The sequence below is a fragment of the Acomys russatus genome, chromosome 8, assembly GCF_903995435.1.
Source record: "Acomys russatus chromosome 8, mAcoRus1.1, whole genome shotgun sequence".
In the NCBI taxonomy this organism is placed as follows: Eukaryota; Metazoa; Chordata; class Mammalia; order Rodentia; family Muridae; genus Acomys; species Acomys russatus.
The window spans coordinates 28,346,781-28,362,947 of NC_067144.1; the positions used below are offsets into that span (position 1 = coordinate 28,346,781).

Consider the following 16,167-nt stretch of genomic DNA (forward strand, 5'->3'; position numbering starts at 1 on the left):
AGCCATGCCTTGTGAACCATCCCTCATATAAAATATGAGGTTATTTAAACTATAAAACTCCAGAGGCCTACCACCCCCCTTGCTTTGCATATGCTTCCTAAGGCTCCAGCCTGCCGTTTCCCTGTTGCTGGGTGCAAGGCTCCATGACCCTGCACAGCACCTTTCTCTTTCTCTTAGCTGTAAGTGAAGTTTGGCCTTTCAGCTCTCCAAGTGTCATTCTGCTGTGGTTTGCCATTGCCAGAGTCTCTAAATCTTTTTAAGACAGGAAGGAAGAAGCCTGTCCTTGCTTATTTTCTAGCTTCTGGAAATCTTTGTTGTTTCTAAACTTGTGGAAGAGACTCACTGCTGTCTTTGCTTTTGTCCTCACATGAACCTTTCTCTAAATGCACGTATGCGCATTCTTCTTTCACATGGATGTTAGTTTTTCAGGACCAGGCTCAATCTATTCCAACCCTATACAGTTTCATTTTTAACTAACTACAGATGAAATGACTTTACTTTTTTTCAAAGGGCCACATTCTTAGGTGTTGTAACAGAGTTTTATGATAAAAAGGAGCAGGCAGGCAGGTAAGTTAACTCGTGACAGGAAGTACTTTTTAAAGCCACACACTATCCTATGACTCATCACTTTGGTTTGTAGATACATATCCAGAAAATGAGTGGACATAGAGATCAAAAGGTGTGTGCAAATCAAGAATTCTCATCAAAGCTTTATATACGTTAGTCACCAGAGCAATTCAAATTCACAAAGAAGCTGACAAATAAATTACCACGTATTATTTGGTACATCCAATCAGCATACAGGGATGAACTCTGTAAAGCATTTATGTGAATCTCACTGACCAACAAAATGAGCATATGGTGACAGATGTTGGAGCTCTGTTTGCTTCTGGAGAAGGATGCCAAGAAAGGAGCTTTGAGTAACAGAATGTCAACACCTTCGTTGGAAACTTTGGAGATGCTTGTCCGCGTTCACGTGGAAGTTCAGATTCATCAGCTGTGCACATAATGTGTGCTCATTTTCCAGTATATGATTTTATCCTTTTAAAACTACTGCTTTAAAAAGGAAATTGCCATGAACTGTATCTCATTGCTTTTACCAGAAGAGAACAAATGACTTTGACTTCTTTATCAGTCAGCACACATCATTGCTGTTTTTCCTGAGCAGGCTTAATCATCCAGCAGCAGGTGGAGTGGAGATGAAGATAAAGATGAACAAAGTGAGGAAGAAGAGTCACACAAACTGGTGAGTTAGCATAAACAAAGTTGACTGAGCTGGATAGAGTCCGTAGTCCACCCGGTGTTTTGTGATTTCTGTCTAACTAGATACCACTCCAGATGTGTGCTTTGGGGAGGACTCTGGCTTTGGTGTTACTGATCTCCATCACTACTTTGGTGCCTGGTAAGTGTGACGTTCTGAGATTTTTAAGAGATGAAGCTTTCTTTCAGGCTTACTTTGGACTATGATCATCCTCCTGCTTCAGCCCTGGGACTACTGGAATTATAGGTATACACCTTTGTTGCTGCCTAATAGGATGCTTTAATGCTCTGCAATGTACCTTTAAGCTGATTATTGTTGATAAGCAGGTTTTCTCTTTGGAGATTATTCTATTATTTATCATGAACTTGAAGATGGATGAATGCCTGAAAAGATTTCTTGTTTGTCCCATCTTTAAAGTTGACATATAAGAGAGAGAGAGAGAGAGAGAGAGAGAGAGAGAGAGAGAGAGAGAGAGAGAGAGAGAGAGAGAGAGAGAGAAAGAGAGAGCAGGCAGGCAGACAGACAGAGACAGACAGAGAGAAACAGAGAGAAAGAGATGGAGAGACAGAGACAGAGCAACAGAGAGACAGAGAGGAGAGCTGAGAAGAAAAACAGTGGGATCCAGAGTAAAGTAGAGGCACTGCACTTAGCTAGGAAGGGACAGTCCTCCATCTAAGGAAAAGAGGGACTACGTGGTCTGCATGCAGGTCAGTTTGTATTCACTGGTGCCATAGATTACAGGACCTTTCTTAAAGGTTTTTAAAGATGTTGGAAGTTACTAGTGGAAGGAGGGGGCAAGACAAGGAGCAGAGTCAGTGAAATAACTGCTACAAAGAGGGGACAGGTGAGCCTGCTAAAGTGGTAGAATTCTTGTCCTTAGTTCTGTTTCACCAGAACTGTAGCTCCCAAGCAGACTGATCCATGTGAAAGCAAATTGACCTTTCTTCAAATACAAAATACCAGTTTATGTCCTTCTATTTCAAAATGTATAAAATATAAGTCTGAGATGAAGTCCACCATTAATAATCTACTTTTATCAATGAGGAAAGCATGAGAGAACTTTACATAAAATTAATTTAACCTTCTTAAAAATGTTTAAAAGTATATATATATGTATGCATTTACTGATCCTTTAAAGAGGCAAACTTAATTTTAATGATTTTCTCTATTCTCTTGTGTTCACTGATTTTGGCTCTAATTTTTCTTCTGCTTACTTTTGGGTATAATTTGCTCCTTGTTTTTTTGTTTCTTGTAGTTGGAATTTAATTGATTGATTTTAGATAAATTTTCTTCTCTAATACAAACAGTCAAGTCTAAAACTTTCCATGTAAGTACTACTTTTTGGTATTCTATAAGTTTTGACAATTTCTATTTCACTTAGTACAAAATATTTGAAAAATTTCCTCAAGAGTTCGTTTTCACTAAATTGTTATTTTAAAAAATTGATGTCATCTCCAAATCCTTGTGGGGCCAATTTACTATTATTGATATCTAGTTTAATTTCAGTATAGTCAAGGAACTGGCATGGTATGAATCCATTCTCTAAAAATTGTTAATATGTTGGGCCAGAGAGGTGGATCAGTGGTTAGCAGAGCTGGCCACTCTTTCATGGGACTTTGGTTTGATTGCAGGAGCCCACACAGAAGCTCACAGCTGTTTGTAACTACAGTTCCAGGGGATCTTATGTGCACACAAGTGGTGCACACAGATGCGTGCAGGCGATACACCCATACCCACAAAATAAAATCTAAAAATCGTAATATGTTTTATTCCTCAGGATATAGTCTATATTCACAAAAACTCCATAGGAGCTTGGAAAAAATGTATTCTACTATAGGAAGTCAGTTTGTAGAGACAGAAATTATAGTGAGCTGGTGACAGTCCTTATGTTCTGGTATGCCTTGCCTGACTTACCTACTGTTGGTTTCTCTCTTTCTATAGAGGAATGTGAAATCTCTAAACTACAGCAGTGTATTTACCTCTCCTTCTAGCAGTTTGTAACAGGTTTTGCTTCTTCCTCTAGACTCTCTCTTGTTAGGTGCCTACAAGCTAAGGATTGAGATTTGTTCTTGGAAGAGAATTGATTGTACATCTTTATACAATACCCATCTTTATCCTTAATATCCTTTCTTGATCTCAAAATTTCTCTCTCTAAAATTAATTGAATTATCCACCTTTTGTTTAATGCTAGCATAGAGTTTGAAATCATCTTCCTTCACAGTCAAACATATGAGAGTGGACGAAGAATCGTTTCTCAAAAGATTGAATCTTCAATAAGAGTGGAAAGGATGTGGAGTTCCGTGGTAGAAACATGTCCACTAAAGCAGAAGAGGCCATGACTTCATTGTTGTCTTAGAATAGAGAATAAGTAGGTTGTAACTGAAACAATAAACAAAAAGTAAGATCATGCCACAGTGCAGAGATTAGGACAATTTTGATTGTTAAGTATCTTATAGAAATCAAGAAAAGTAATTGCCAGAGGAACTCTGGAGCTATGCAACTAGAAAGTCTAGAATAAATGGGTTATCATTTTAATTCTTCCTTTTTGTCCCATGGTTACAAAATAAAAATAATAAGTAAATAAAGTAGGAAGGAAGGTAACCATTGACTCATATTTTATTGTGATTCTAAATTTATTGAAAATAAACTTTTACATTATGTAGGTAAGATGCCTACCATATGGTCAAACAAAATTAACCAGAGAGTGATGTAGGGAGGAAGCATATAAAATCAGCTCATGAGAAGATGCTCACACTGACTAAGACCATGTCTGAAGATATGATTAGTACATGGTAAAAGGGAAGAGCTCCCTTGTAAAATACTGTTGGTTAAATGAGCTGCTTATACATTGGAAACCATTAATTAATACCTTGTAAATGCGATTTTCCAAAATATTAAAATACTTTCATCCCCAGATGTCATAACATCTAATTTGTGTCTTACAATATTTTTGGTAACTTTAGGCATGGTTAACTGATTATCTATTGTGTTGAATAAGACTTTGTTGAAAAAGAAGGTGTTTATTCTACATTAATATGTAAAACAGATTTTTCTCATCTTCAAATATTTTCTAGATTCAAGTTGTTCAATTAAAGGACAGGATGATCCATCTTCTTTTGCATATGATGATAGCCTTCCTCATGAAGTGGATGACACTGAGAAGATGGAGAGTGAGTCTTGGTTAGAAAAGTAGCTGGTACCCTGGTTATAGCATTCTAGCCTTATGCTTAGTAGAATCACCTAGTGGTACAAGTGCTTTGCTGTGATAGGTCTTGAGTAATCGGACTGCTATTTTTCAAACAAGGCATATCCTTGTTTTCCTCTAAGCCTTTGTCAACTTGAAGTGATGGAAAGATCATGGGTATCATAGTTCCTGTTCTATTGTTGTGAAGGAACACTATGATAAAGGCAACTCTTATAAAAGAAGGCATTTATTTGGGTACTTACTTACAGCTTCAGAAGTTTAGCTCAATGTTATCAAGGTGGGGGCATGTTGGCACTCCCTTGGCCTTTTGAAACATCAAAGCCCAACCCTGGTGACATACTTCCTCTCACAAGACCACACTCACTCCAGCAAGGTCACACCTCCTAATCCTTCTAATTCTTTGAAACAGTTCCACTCTCTTGTGATTAAGCATTTAAATTTATGAACCTATGGCACGATTTCCATTAAAATCACCATAGTATGTTTAGTTTCCTCTTAGGTCTGTGTTAAAGTTCCAGCTTTTTCTTTATCTGGTTATATGGTCTTTATTTGGCCATAAAATGTGTGAAATGTGTCTTGCTTGTGTGCCCAGAGGAGGCAAGTGATACTACAACAAGAAAGGAGAAAGATTATAGGAAAGCCAGTGCTTATTCATACAAAACGTTTCTCATAATATAACTGTTTCTGATTATGTTAACGTGAGGTCATCTTGAAACTCATATTTGTCACAGGTGAGTAGGAACAGATGCTTTGATTGAATAAACAACCCTCAGTAAACTCTCATCAGTCAGTGCCTTTTGCCATGGCAGGAGGCATGAGGGCTAAGTTGGAAAATCTTGACGATTCTGGAGTTTGATTTAATCTTTCCATAGATGAATACAGTGGTCAACTTATGTATTTAGTTCTAATAGAGTACAGAAATAAATTCTGTGGGCAAAATCCATCGCTTAACTGTCTGTGAGTTTACACTTATCTAATAGGAAGGAAAGAAACTTATCTAAGTATTAGTTTTGTTATTTTTACATATTCCCAGTAAAGTTATACAGTTTTCATGTTTTTAAATATATACATATTCTTTCATTGGAAGTACATATTTCTAAGGACATTCTATTTCTACTGACTATTATTTTTCATGAGATGGTCAAGTTAGAGAAATTATATAATCATTTTACATTCAATTGCTTTTACTTACTTAGTAATCTGTAAATAAAAAAATAAACACTCAAATTTCCAGCACATTTAGTGTGAATGCCATGAGTTACTTTTAATGACAGTGTCTTTATATTTTGTACCTTCATGCTTATCTCAATCCTTAGGAGGAAGCTTGCTTATTATTTTGGTGCTTATCAAAACTTAAGACAATCACATGACCAAGTAGTTCATTTTGTTTCCCAAGGAGCACAAATTGTGTGATGACACCAATATTTTCCACCACCAAAAAATTAGGTTTAGAATATTATTTTTGTAACTTAATTGTGTTCTCATGTCTGGCTTATTTGATCTTGGGCCAAAGACTGAGAAGCAATTGTCTGTTTCTAAACATCAAAACTCCTGCGTAAACTTCAAATACTTTACAATACAGAGTGATTCACCAGAATGTATATGAGAGGACACAACTGGTTCATATTTGAATCTGTTCAAAAGTAATGCATATTTTGTGAATTATAATTTATTTCATAATTGTACTGTTTTGAGAATATAGTTACCAGAACAGAAGATCTTCTCGTACAACTTTGGTAATCTATTGTAGGTAAGTTGAACACACCAAATCCTTTATTAAGTGCTCCCACTTCTCCCTCCTCTTTCTCTCTCTGTGTGTGTCCAGATAGCACGACAGTGATGGTACACATGGGTACAAAGGCTTTGCTGAAATGCCCTCCTATTCCATCAACAAAAGGAAGAAGTATAACATGGAAAGTAACCAATGGAGGCAGGTCTACTTGCATAATGCCCTACACAATAAAGCAATGTCAGATCCAGCATCCCCAGCAGCTCCAGCATCCCCAGCAGCTCCAGAAGACCCAGTCTGAAACCATCTGTACTGACAAGAGAATCACCTGGGCCGCTATACCTGGCCAGTGTGCTAACCTTCAGATCAATACAGTGGCCCTGGAGCATGATGGGAGTTACTCATGTGATATAGAAACACCTGAAAAGAATTTCCGAAAAGAATATGACCTTCAAGTGCTAGGTAGGTGACAATGTCTCATTGTGTGGTATTTCAGGTCACCAGATTTTAGATAGAAACAAATCGTAATTTGTGACAAGACTGAATATTTTTCTTTCCATCTCTACAGTGCCTCCTAAAGTAGCCATGTTTCCAGGAGGAAATGGAACTGCAGTGTGTGAGGCAATTGCAGCCAAGCCAGCTGCACAGATCTTTTGGACTCCAGATGGAGATTGTGCCGCTAAGAAGGAATCACACAGCAATGGCACAGTGACAGTCAGGAGCACATGCCACTGGAAGCAGAACCATGTGTCTGCTGTGGTCTGCTTTGTCTCCCACTCGACTGGCAACCATAGTCTGTCCACAGAACTGAATAGAAGTAAGCACTTTTTTTTTAACAAAGGAGAAATAATTGATATTTACCTTATTCTTCTATGAAAGATAAATGTTCTAATTTCATTCTGTTTGTGAGAAATACAAACACTAGTAACATGTTTTTAGTTACCACCTGCACTTCTTATCAACTGGCTATAATTTCAGGATGTTTCTATAATTGATGTATAAGGTCATTGATTTGCTAGAAAGGTTCACAGAACAACAAAGACACCTTGTTTACTGTACTGGTGTATTATAAAGACTGCAAGACAGAGATTGAAGCCCTTTTGGAGGAAAGAACATAGAGCTTCATGCCATCCCAAGGACTGCTGCTCTCTGAGTTCATAGGTGTTATTCCCCTACAGCAGGTCTTCAGAATGTATTAGTTAGGATTTGTATTAGTATTTTGTTATATATTCTCGACGGTGGTTAGCTCATTCTCCAGCCATTATTCCTTCACAAGAGATTTAATGGTGGTGATGGTGGCAGTATCAGGCTCCAAGTCTCAACTCTCTAGCCACAGTCCAGTCTTTCTGGTGACAGCCCCCACTGTGACATTCACTAGCAGCTTTAGACAGCAGTCACTTCATTGGCATACCAAAGATATTTTTATTATGTTGGCAAGTCATCTAGGAGCTGTGTTTCAGGAGATGAAAGACCAGAGATATATTTCTTCATTGTTTAAAAAGTTGTATTTTTTAATATTTATTTATTATTATGTATACAGTGCTCTGCCTGCACACACACACCCGCAGACCAAAAGAGGGCTTCAGATCACATTATAGATGGTTGTGAGCCACCATGTGGTTGCTGGGAATTGAACTCAGGACCTCTGGGAGAGCAGGCAGTGCTCTTAACCTCTGAGCCATCTCTCCAGCCATATTTCTTCATTTTTAATTAAAAATACTTTGAGAAAGGGTCTCTCTGCATAGTCCTGGCTGTCCTAGAACCTGTAATTAGGCTCTGATCATCATAGATCTCATTTCTGTATTTCTCTTTCTGTGTTCAAAACAGGATTAAGGTTGATCCATTCTCAAATGTTTTTCCAAGTTGTTCCTTTTCCCCTAAAAGTCCTATTCCTCTAAAGTTTTCCATCTAGCAGGCCAGTAAGGCTCTATCCTAATCCCAGTCCTCCCTGTCCCACAGCTAGTGTTGAGTAACCATTCTGATTCTTCCTATGTTTTAGAGCCTGCCTTCTTCACTTAGCACTGTTGGATGTCTTGTGAATGATCTAAACAATCCTGAATATGAAAACACCACTGGAAATATCATCGGACTCAATTTTCTATGCAGGCAAAGTGTCAAAACCAGAATGATACCAGCACAAAAACAGATATATTGATCAAAGGAATAGAATTGAGAGCCACATATAGGCCCATGCATCTGATATCATTTAATTTTTTTCCACAAAGATTCTAAAAACATTCAGTGAAGAAAATATAGCATTTGTAGTAGATGGTGTAGGGAAAACTGGATATCTACATGTAGAAGAATGAAACTTGATTCCTCCCTTTGCAAACAGATAAATTCCAACTGGATCAAAGATTTCAAAGTTAGGCCTGTAACTCTAAAACTTCCATCAGAAAGAGCAGTAGGTATACTGAGTACACTCAGGATAGAGGCTCGGGTAAGGGCTCTCTGAATAGGACTGTGGTTGCTCAGGAAATAAGATAAACATTCAGCAAGTGAGACTGTGGTGTGATTCATTTTGTGTGCCTGGCCCTTTAAAGGATCCCCAGTGACTAGTCAACTGGTCCTTTGGGAATACTTAGAACTGCTTGACCCAGTGACTTTCAGTGTCAGCTACTTCTTGGATTTCTGAAACAGGAGAGGATATAAAAAGGCAGCAGAGGCTGAGAGATGGGGGTAGGATGCCGGTGGCAGAAGAGTAGGGTCATAGAGTAGGGCTAGAGAAGACCGTTGGTGCAGAAAAGAGAATGAGCAGAGTGAAGATAGGAGCCAGAAGAAGCTGAGCTGAGCCAGAGAAGATGCTGTTAGGAGACAGGTGGGAGAAGAACCCATGAAGAATCCAAAAAGTAGTAGAGGAAAAAGAGGAAGCTACATGGAACTCCCTGAGAGTTAAATTTTCTGTTAACTGACTGCAGAGGTAGCCTACAGAGTGGGAAAAGAATACTTCGCCATCTACAGACCTGAAAGAGGACTGATATCTAAAATTGGCAAGACATTATAAAAACCTAAACACTAGGAAAGCAAAATAACTGAATTAAAAAACGAGCCTAGGAATGGAATAGACACATCTCAGAAGAAGAAATAGAAATGGCTAAGAATTATCTTAAAAACTGTTTACCATCCTTAGCCATCAGGGTAATGGAAATTCAAACTTCTTTGAGATTCTTATCATAACCTAATCAGAATGCCCTAATATTAAGAAAACAAATGTCACTGCATGTGGGGAGTGTGGAGCCTCCATGCAGTTGTGCAGGAAGGGGCACCTTCCTGTAGCCACTGTGAAGAGTAATGTGGCTGGCTGTTGCTCAGAAAACTAGAAATGGGTGTACTACATGACCAAACTCTTCCACTCTTGGGAATACACCAGAGTACTGTACTACAGAGATAAAATGCTCATTCATATTCACATATGGTCTAGTGCTAAGAGCTAGGACATGGACACAGCTTAGACGCCGACCAACTGATGAATGGATAAGGCCCATGCCTGCAATAATGGCATGGATATTGTAGAGGCTGCTAATTGCTTCTGTTTGTATTTGAGGTCACAGGAGGCAACACTCATTTTGTATTTTTAGTGTGGCCAAGAGAGCATGGACGGGGAGCTGAATGCTCTGCTAAACTGAAGAAGAACAAAACTACCCTCTAAATATTCATCATTTACCCACAGATTAGTGCAGCTCTCATGTCTCTTCAGAGAAGTTTCCCTTTTCAGTGAGTAATGTCTAAAGCAGAAACTCTCAACTGGTCAAGGAAGAAAAATCAGAAGGATTGTAAAGTGCAGAGGCCAGGGAAGATCAGAGGAAAACAGTGTATGGACATGACAGGGTCTCTCAACCCACAGGCTCACAGCAGCGGAGTTGTCTGTGCAGGAACTGCACAAGAGCAAGCCAGCCAATGTTCTAGCATGAAGCAGAAAGGGGTGCATGAGTCCCTGACCATCCAACTGAGGATCTATGACAGTTGTTGGTTTCTTGAGGAGAAAGAGTCAGTTATCTTTAAGAACATTGCTCCTTGTAGGTCCCAACCCAGGAGCACATGGGCAACAAAGAATAAGGCCAATGAATGGATTATTAAAAAAAAAAAAAGACACAAATTTGGTGGAATAGAAAAGTGGGGGTGTGGGTCTGACAGGAGTTAGAAGTGTTTGAATTGAATATGATCTACATACATTGTATAAAATTCTCATAATTTTTTATTTTAAAAATGAAAAAAGAACAATGCCATTGAAAACACTAAAGTTTTCATGCGATGCATGTCAGAGGGCTCAGAAGATCTAAGCAGGATTGGACATGAAAACCTCCTCCCGAGGCCTAACTCTCCTGGTAGCCTAAGTTGCAGTGCAAGCTGTCTGAAAGGACAGGCAACTGGTATTACCACCTAACTGTGAAGCTCATGAGCAGCAGCAAGGCTGGTTGCTAAGGTGCAGCAATGGCAGTCATATCTTGGCAGCAACCAATAGCTGTCTAATTATACTTAAGGTCCACACAATAGGAGGAAAATTATGGCTGGTACTAGAAACCTAGCTAATTGCTCAAAGTTAGTGTGGACATGGGTGTTAGAGAAAAACTGATCACAGCCCTTCACTAAGCCGGTATTATGCTATCTAAATTCTAAATCCCTTCAAACCCACCAGTAAGTATGGCTCTTAACCCTTACCAAAGATGCTTTTCTTTGCAATAGAAACCACCCCCAAAAAGCCACAAATGGTCAAAATGTAGAGAACACTGATCATTGGCTGTTTAGCCCCCATGAATACATCTACAACACAATTCCTACATCTAATGTTCAGGGAACACGCCAGAAGAGGGGGGACAAAACAATATAAGAGCTAGAGAACCAGAAAATCTACAGTAAGTGTGTCTCTTAGAAACGACAGGGAGCTTCTCCCATGGAACCTCAGTAATAGGGCTTCCCAAACAAGACCTGAACAATAGATTTGCAAACATAGAACTAAGGGGTGCTGAGAGTGGGAGAAGTTGTCCTCCCTCAGGGATTGCCCTCTAACTGGTTATAAAATATCAAGAGGCCAGCCTGAAATCATGTACATGATAGGAAACAGAATGGATTCAGCAGATCATACTTGCACACTATGTATATTATGTAAAGACAACAATATAAAAAGAAGAGGCTAGGGATTTGAGAGGGAGCATTGGGATGTAGGGTACCTGGGGTGGTTGGAGGAAGGAAGTAGACTGGATGGAGCTGATGCAATCATATTTTCGTGAAAGTAAAATGTCCATGGGAAACCTTTATATAAGTGGGAGGTATTGACAATATTTAATGTGCATGCATTCATTTAAAAATATTTGCTATTGCCTGTCAAGCACAAAGGCTAGACTTGAATTCCAAACTCGATCCCAAAATGATGATATGAACTGTATTGGAATTATAATTGATAAGGATTACTGATTTGACCGTCTCTAAAACTTTAGGACTGTGTTTAATGATTTTCAAGCTGTTTGTCTATAACGTCTTATTTAGAACTATTAGCAAACTGACCTCACTTTCTACTTTTGCCTGTATTTATAGGCACCACAAGCTCCCTGCAGTCCTTGCTGACCATTCTCTATGTGAAACTTGGCTTCTTGGTAATTACTCTGCTCACTGTAGGATTTGTGTTCTTCCAGAAGCGAAATGAATTCAGGTAGGAACCAAAAACTGAAATTTAAAGACTCACCAGTGAGAAAACTTTGTCCTACCCTCAAGCTCACAGTGGACTTGGAAAGTATGCTATGTGGCTCCAACATGGCTGTTCCCTCAGAACGTTTTCAGCATCAGGCTAATTTGAGCAATGGAGCCCAGGCAGAGGTGCACACAGCTTTGGCAGGAGCTTCTGTCTTGCTGCAGTTCTGACAAGGAGGGTCCTATCCTGGCTCCTTCTTTGAGGATTCAGTGGCAGAAATGAAGTGGCTGGAACTTTATAAGAGTTTGTTTACAAGTTTTTAGATTTCTGTGAGCTTCTTCTGTTCACTCCAGTTAATTGTACTGTGTGTTGTTTGTTTTTGTTTATTTCTAGAAAATGAAAACCTAGATTTCTGGAAATCCATTAGTCTGAAGATCAGTACAAGAGAACAGCCACCTGCAATCAAGTTTCTCATTGGAATCCAGCTTACCTGCTCCTTCTGTCTTCAGGATTGCTAGATTCATTCCGCAGGTGGCAGTAATGCAGTGTGAATATACAGGCGAAAGCTTGGGGCTCATCATCATATGTGCTGTGAATCCCCGTCTACTCTCTCCCTTGCCCACTTACCAGGCCAAGGAGAAGATAGCTTAGCAAAGGTGAACAACAGTGTTGGGTGATTTGTCTTCACCCATGTCTTCCAGGAATAGATTCTGTCAACTTCTTGTTCCTAGGTTTATTTTATGTGTCAGAAGTTCTGACAAGCAACACCTTCAAGTCAGCCACTAGCTGACCTTCTCTTCTGTCTTGCTTTCTACCAAGTAGCATGGCATTTTTCATTTGTATTAACCATTGAAACATGACTAGGATACTTTAAAAAATTTTTTTTTATTTTTTTATTAATTTATTCTTGTTATGTCTCAATGTTTTTCCCATCCCTTGTATCCTCCCGTTCCCCCCCCCCCCCCATTTTCCCATTATTCCCTTCCCCTATGACTGGTCCTGAGGAGGATTACCTCCCCCTGTATATGCTCATAGGGTATCAAGTCTCTTCTTGGCAACCTGCTGTCCTTCCTCTGAGTGCCATCAGGTCTCCCCCTCCAGGGGACATGGTCAAATGTGAGGCACCAGAGTACGTGAGAAAGTCATATCACACTCTCCACTCAACTGTGGAGAATGTTCTGACCGTTGGCTAGATCTGGGTAGGATACTTTTTATGTGTTGTTTGTTAGCAGTATCTCCTGGTTTAGTAGAAGGTAAAGGTTGATCCCAGAGAAGGCCCTGCCAGTATCATGGAGGTGACACTGGAAATCCCTTTTGTGTGTAGAGCCCCGATGTCTCAGTTTCCTTTGCTGTCTGCATTCTGACCTACAGCAGTTGGTTGGGATGGATCAATAACCAAAAGTAATTTCTTGCCTTCTCTTGATACAGATAGTAGTCCTATAATAAAATGTTATTGGTTAAAAGAAATATATCTTAGGTAAAGTGACAAGTGATTTGAACTATTTTATTTTAGTAACACAAGATCCTTATAGTAGAGGATATCCAGATGCTAGCCTTGGATGGTACTTTGAAAGTTTAATTCAGCCCATGCTACGCTCTAATGTAGTTGATGTGGTCAGGGCAGAAGATAAGGAAGTGCTGCTCTAAGCTACTGTTGTAGTCTGTGGCTCTGTTCTCAGAGGAGTTTCTATTCAGCAGATGACTAGAGGGAAGAGAGGATTGTGGAACAATTTATGGAGTAGGAACCCCATCTGCTCAGATTCAACTGACTGGTACTAAGTCATAGACCACATTAACTGTTAGGACAATGTAGGCTGATTGTCTTGAAGAAAAAGAATGAGGGTTGGTGCACACTGAGTAGATCTCTGCACAAAGTCAAGGGATGAACTAGTGTCAATATCACAATGAATGCCTAATTTAGTGCCGAAAATCAGTATGTGTCCAGCAGTAAGAAAGTTGTAATTGTCACTCAAACAATTATAAAGTGTGAACTCTTTTTACCCCCCCCCTTTTTTTTTTTATTGAATCACTTCATGTTTAGGTCAGGAGATGAAAAGGGAAAAGATCTAGTGATATAATTCTGTAACAGACTAAAAACCTGGGGCAAAGATTCCAAGTTTCTTAATTCATTGTCTATCTTCCCTGTTCTACTTGTGTAAGAGAATTTTCTTCATAACTAAGTCTTCACCCCACCTCTCTAGTCATTTTTTTCTTAGTAGACCTCAAAGTTATTTCAATAAAGAATGTATAGACCCTGCTTATCCACTCCAAATAGTTTTCCTTGGCAAATAAACATATACACAAATGAGAGTGTGTCAGTTTTGAGTTTGGCACTCAAGAGGTCCTGAGTCTTTCAACTTTCCATCATGTGAATCTACAGAAGGCTAGACAATGAGAACAGAACATAGCTGCTCCATCTCTGTCCAGACTTTTTTCTTCTACTGAGGCCAGCTGAAGGACCCAAATGTCAGCTTTCCATCAAATGCTCGGGCAAGCTCAGTCAAGATCATCAGTCATGAGCTTGTGCTGACCCTATATAAATGAGCTGTCACTGCCACATTGTTCCTGTGTTTGTTTATCATGTAGCACATTTGAGTATTAGGTGATGCATACATTGCCCAACAACATAATTGCAATTTTTCAAATAACTCGTACATAGTACAGCAACATAACACCAATGTAAGGATAGACATAGCTTTTAGCCTATTTCAGTTTCCCTTGCATCTGATTCTGATAATTAGCTCTATAAAATAAGATGCCTGATATTTTTAGAACAACCCTTTATATAAAAATGAAGGGTTTTCTCTTGGTTTCTAACTTATCTGTGGACTAGCGGTACTGGTGTGATGGCTGGAGGTCCCAGAGCTAATCTGCGCCACTGCTAATACCAAGGTTGTATGCTCCTAATTGAAGTGGAATAAAACTGAAACAATGGAAGGACTTGGGCCGGATGACCATAGAGTTGCCCCACCAGCCCTAGACCATCTACTTCTCTTAATGTGATAGAGAATAAAGTATGGTTTTCATACCTCTGCCATTATGGGTTTTACTTTGCACATAGCTGAATTTAATTCTAACTGAAAAACATACTTAGTTGGTCAGTTAGAAAGTTTACTATCCTAAGAATTGGTTGTGTTCTACTCATGAAAATGTTATGGATTATTTTTGCTTTTTCCTTAAAGATAAACAACTTCAAGAGATAGGAATACTGGATTAGAGGGTCATACCCCAGAAAGTTTAGGAGAACTGTTGCTTACTTTTATGAGGTCAATGGAGGCTTGTACTAGGAAAGAAATTCGGATCAGAGAATGTGAAAAGATTATCTATAGTTAATTAATCCCTAGTCATTGGAGGACATGTCTAGGTGTCAGAATTAGGGAGAATAAACACTGACTACAATAGAATTCCAGGAAGGATGTGAGTAGGAAGGACAAAGGAATTGAAGCCAAGTGGACTCCATCACTCATCAGAATGACAAATGTGCTTTCTCAACTCCCACTGCCACAGATTTTGGTGTGGTGTTCGACTGAAAGAGTAAAAGTCTGCACAGGTGCCTTCACCAACCCTGCATCTTCCTATCTCTCCACAGATGTGAAAACGTTTTTTCTTTTAAACACTTATACATATACACACACAATAACAATAAGTCTGTAATGTACACTGTCCCATTGGCAGCCATTTGCCAGGTAGTATCAATTTCCTTGATAGCTGGGTGAGGCAATCTGGTTTCTTTCGTTCCAATGGTAAATACTAATATTTACCTTCAGATAAGACTTTACAGATTATACTTATCACATATCTATTTATGTATGTATGTATATATGTATGCATCTATCTACCTATCTATCTATCATCTATCTATCTTTTTAACTATCTATCTATCTTCTAATCTCTCTATGTATCACCATTGCAACATCCTTTGCAAGACAGTTAAAACCAAGCAGCAGTCCAAGATATGCACGCCAAAAGGCTAAATTAAATGTCTTGGAAGTAGAAGGAATGATTTAAACAGTTTCCAGTAAGCAAGAAGAATCTATCTTTTGTCATTTCCTGTGTGCAACATAAAGTGTGCAGAGGAAGGCAGCCATGGCAGTGGGGGTGAAGGAAGTCAGTTGTTGATACATTTTCCACTGTTCTCTTACAACTAGACCTCAAATCCCATTACCATCCAACTGCCTGGCAACAATTATACTGACTGATGCAGATGCAGGCCAAAGTGTCCTGTCTCTTTCCATTGAAAAAAAAAAATAGATAAAAGCTGTAAGGGCAAAATTTTACAAAATAGGAACTATAAATGTAATGCATGTGAACTAATATTTAGCATATACAATGATCAAGGCATTGGC

The 16,167-nt window shown here is 39.0% G+C and overlaps 1 protein-coding gene across 1 annotated transcript; it reads left to right on the plus strand.

Annotated features, from left to right (window-relative positions):
* Nucleotides 1-6,297: 6,297 nt before the first annotated feature.
* LOC127193107 (cell surface glycoprotein CD200 receptor 2-like) lies at nucleotides 6,298-12,347 on the plus strand. Its single transcript, XM_051150439.1, has 4 exons — nucleotides 6,298-6,657; nucleotides 6,764-7,012; nucleotides 11,728-11,842; nucleotides 12,215-12,347. The coding sequence occupies exons 1-4, from the start codon at nucleotides 6,306-6,308 to the stop codon at nucleotides 12,219-12,221; spliced, it is 723 nt and encodes a 240-aa protein (XP_051006396.1). The 5' UTR covers nucleotides 6,298-6,305; the 3' UTR covers nucleotides 12,222-12,347.
* Nucleotides 12,348-16,167: the final 3,820 nt, after the last annotated feature.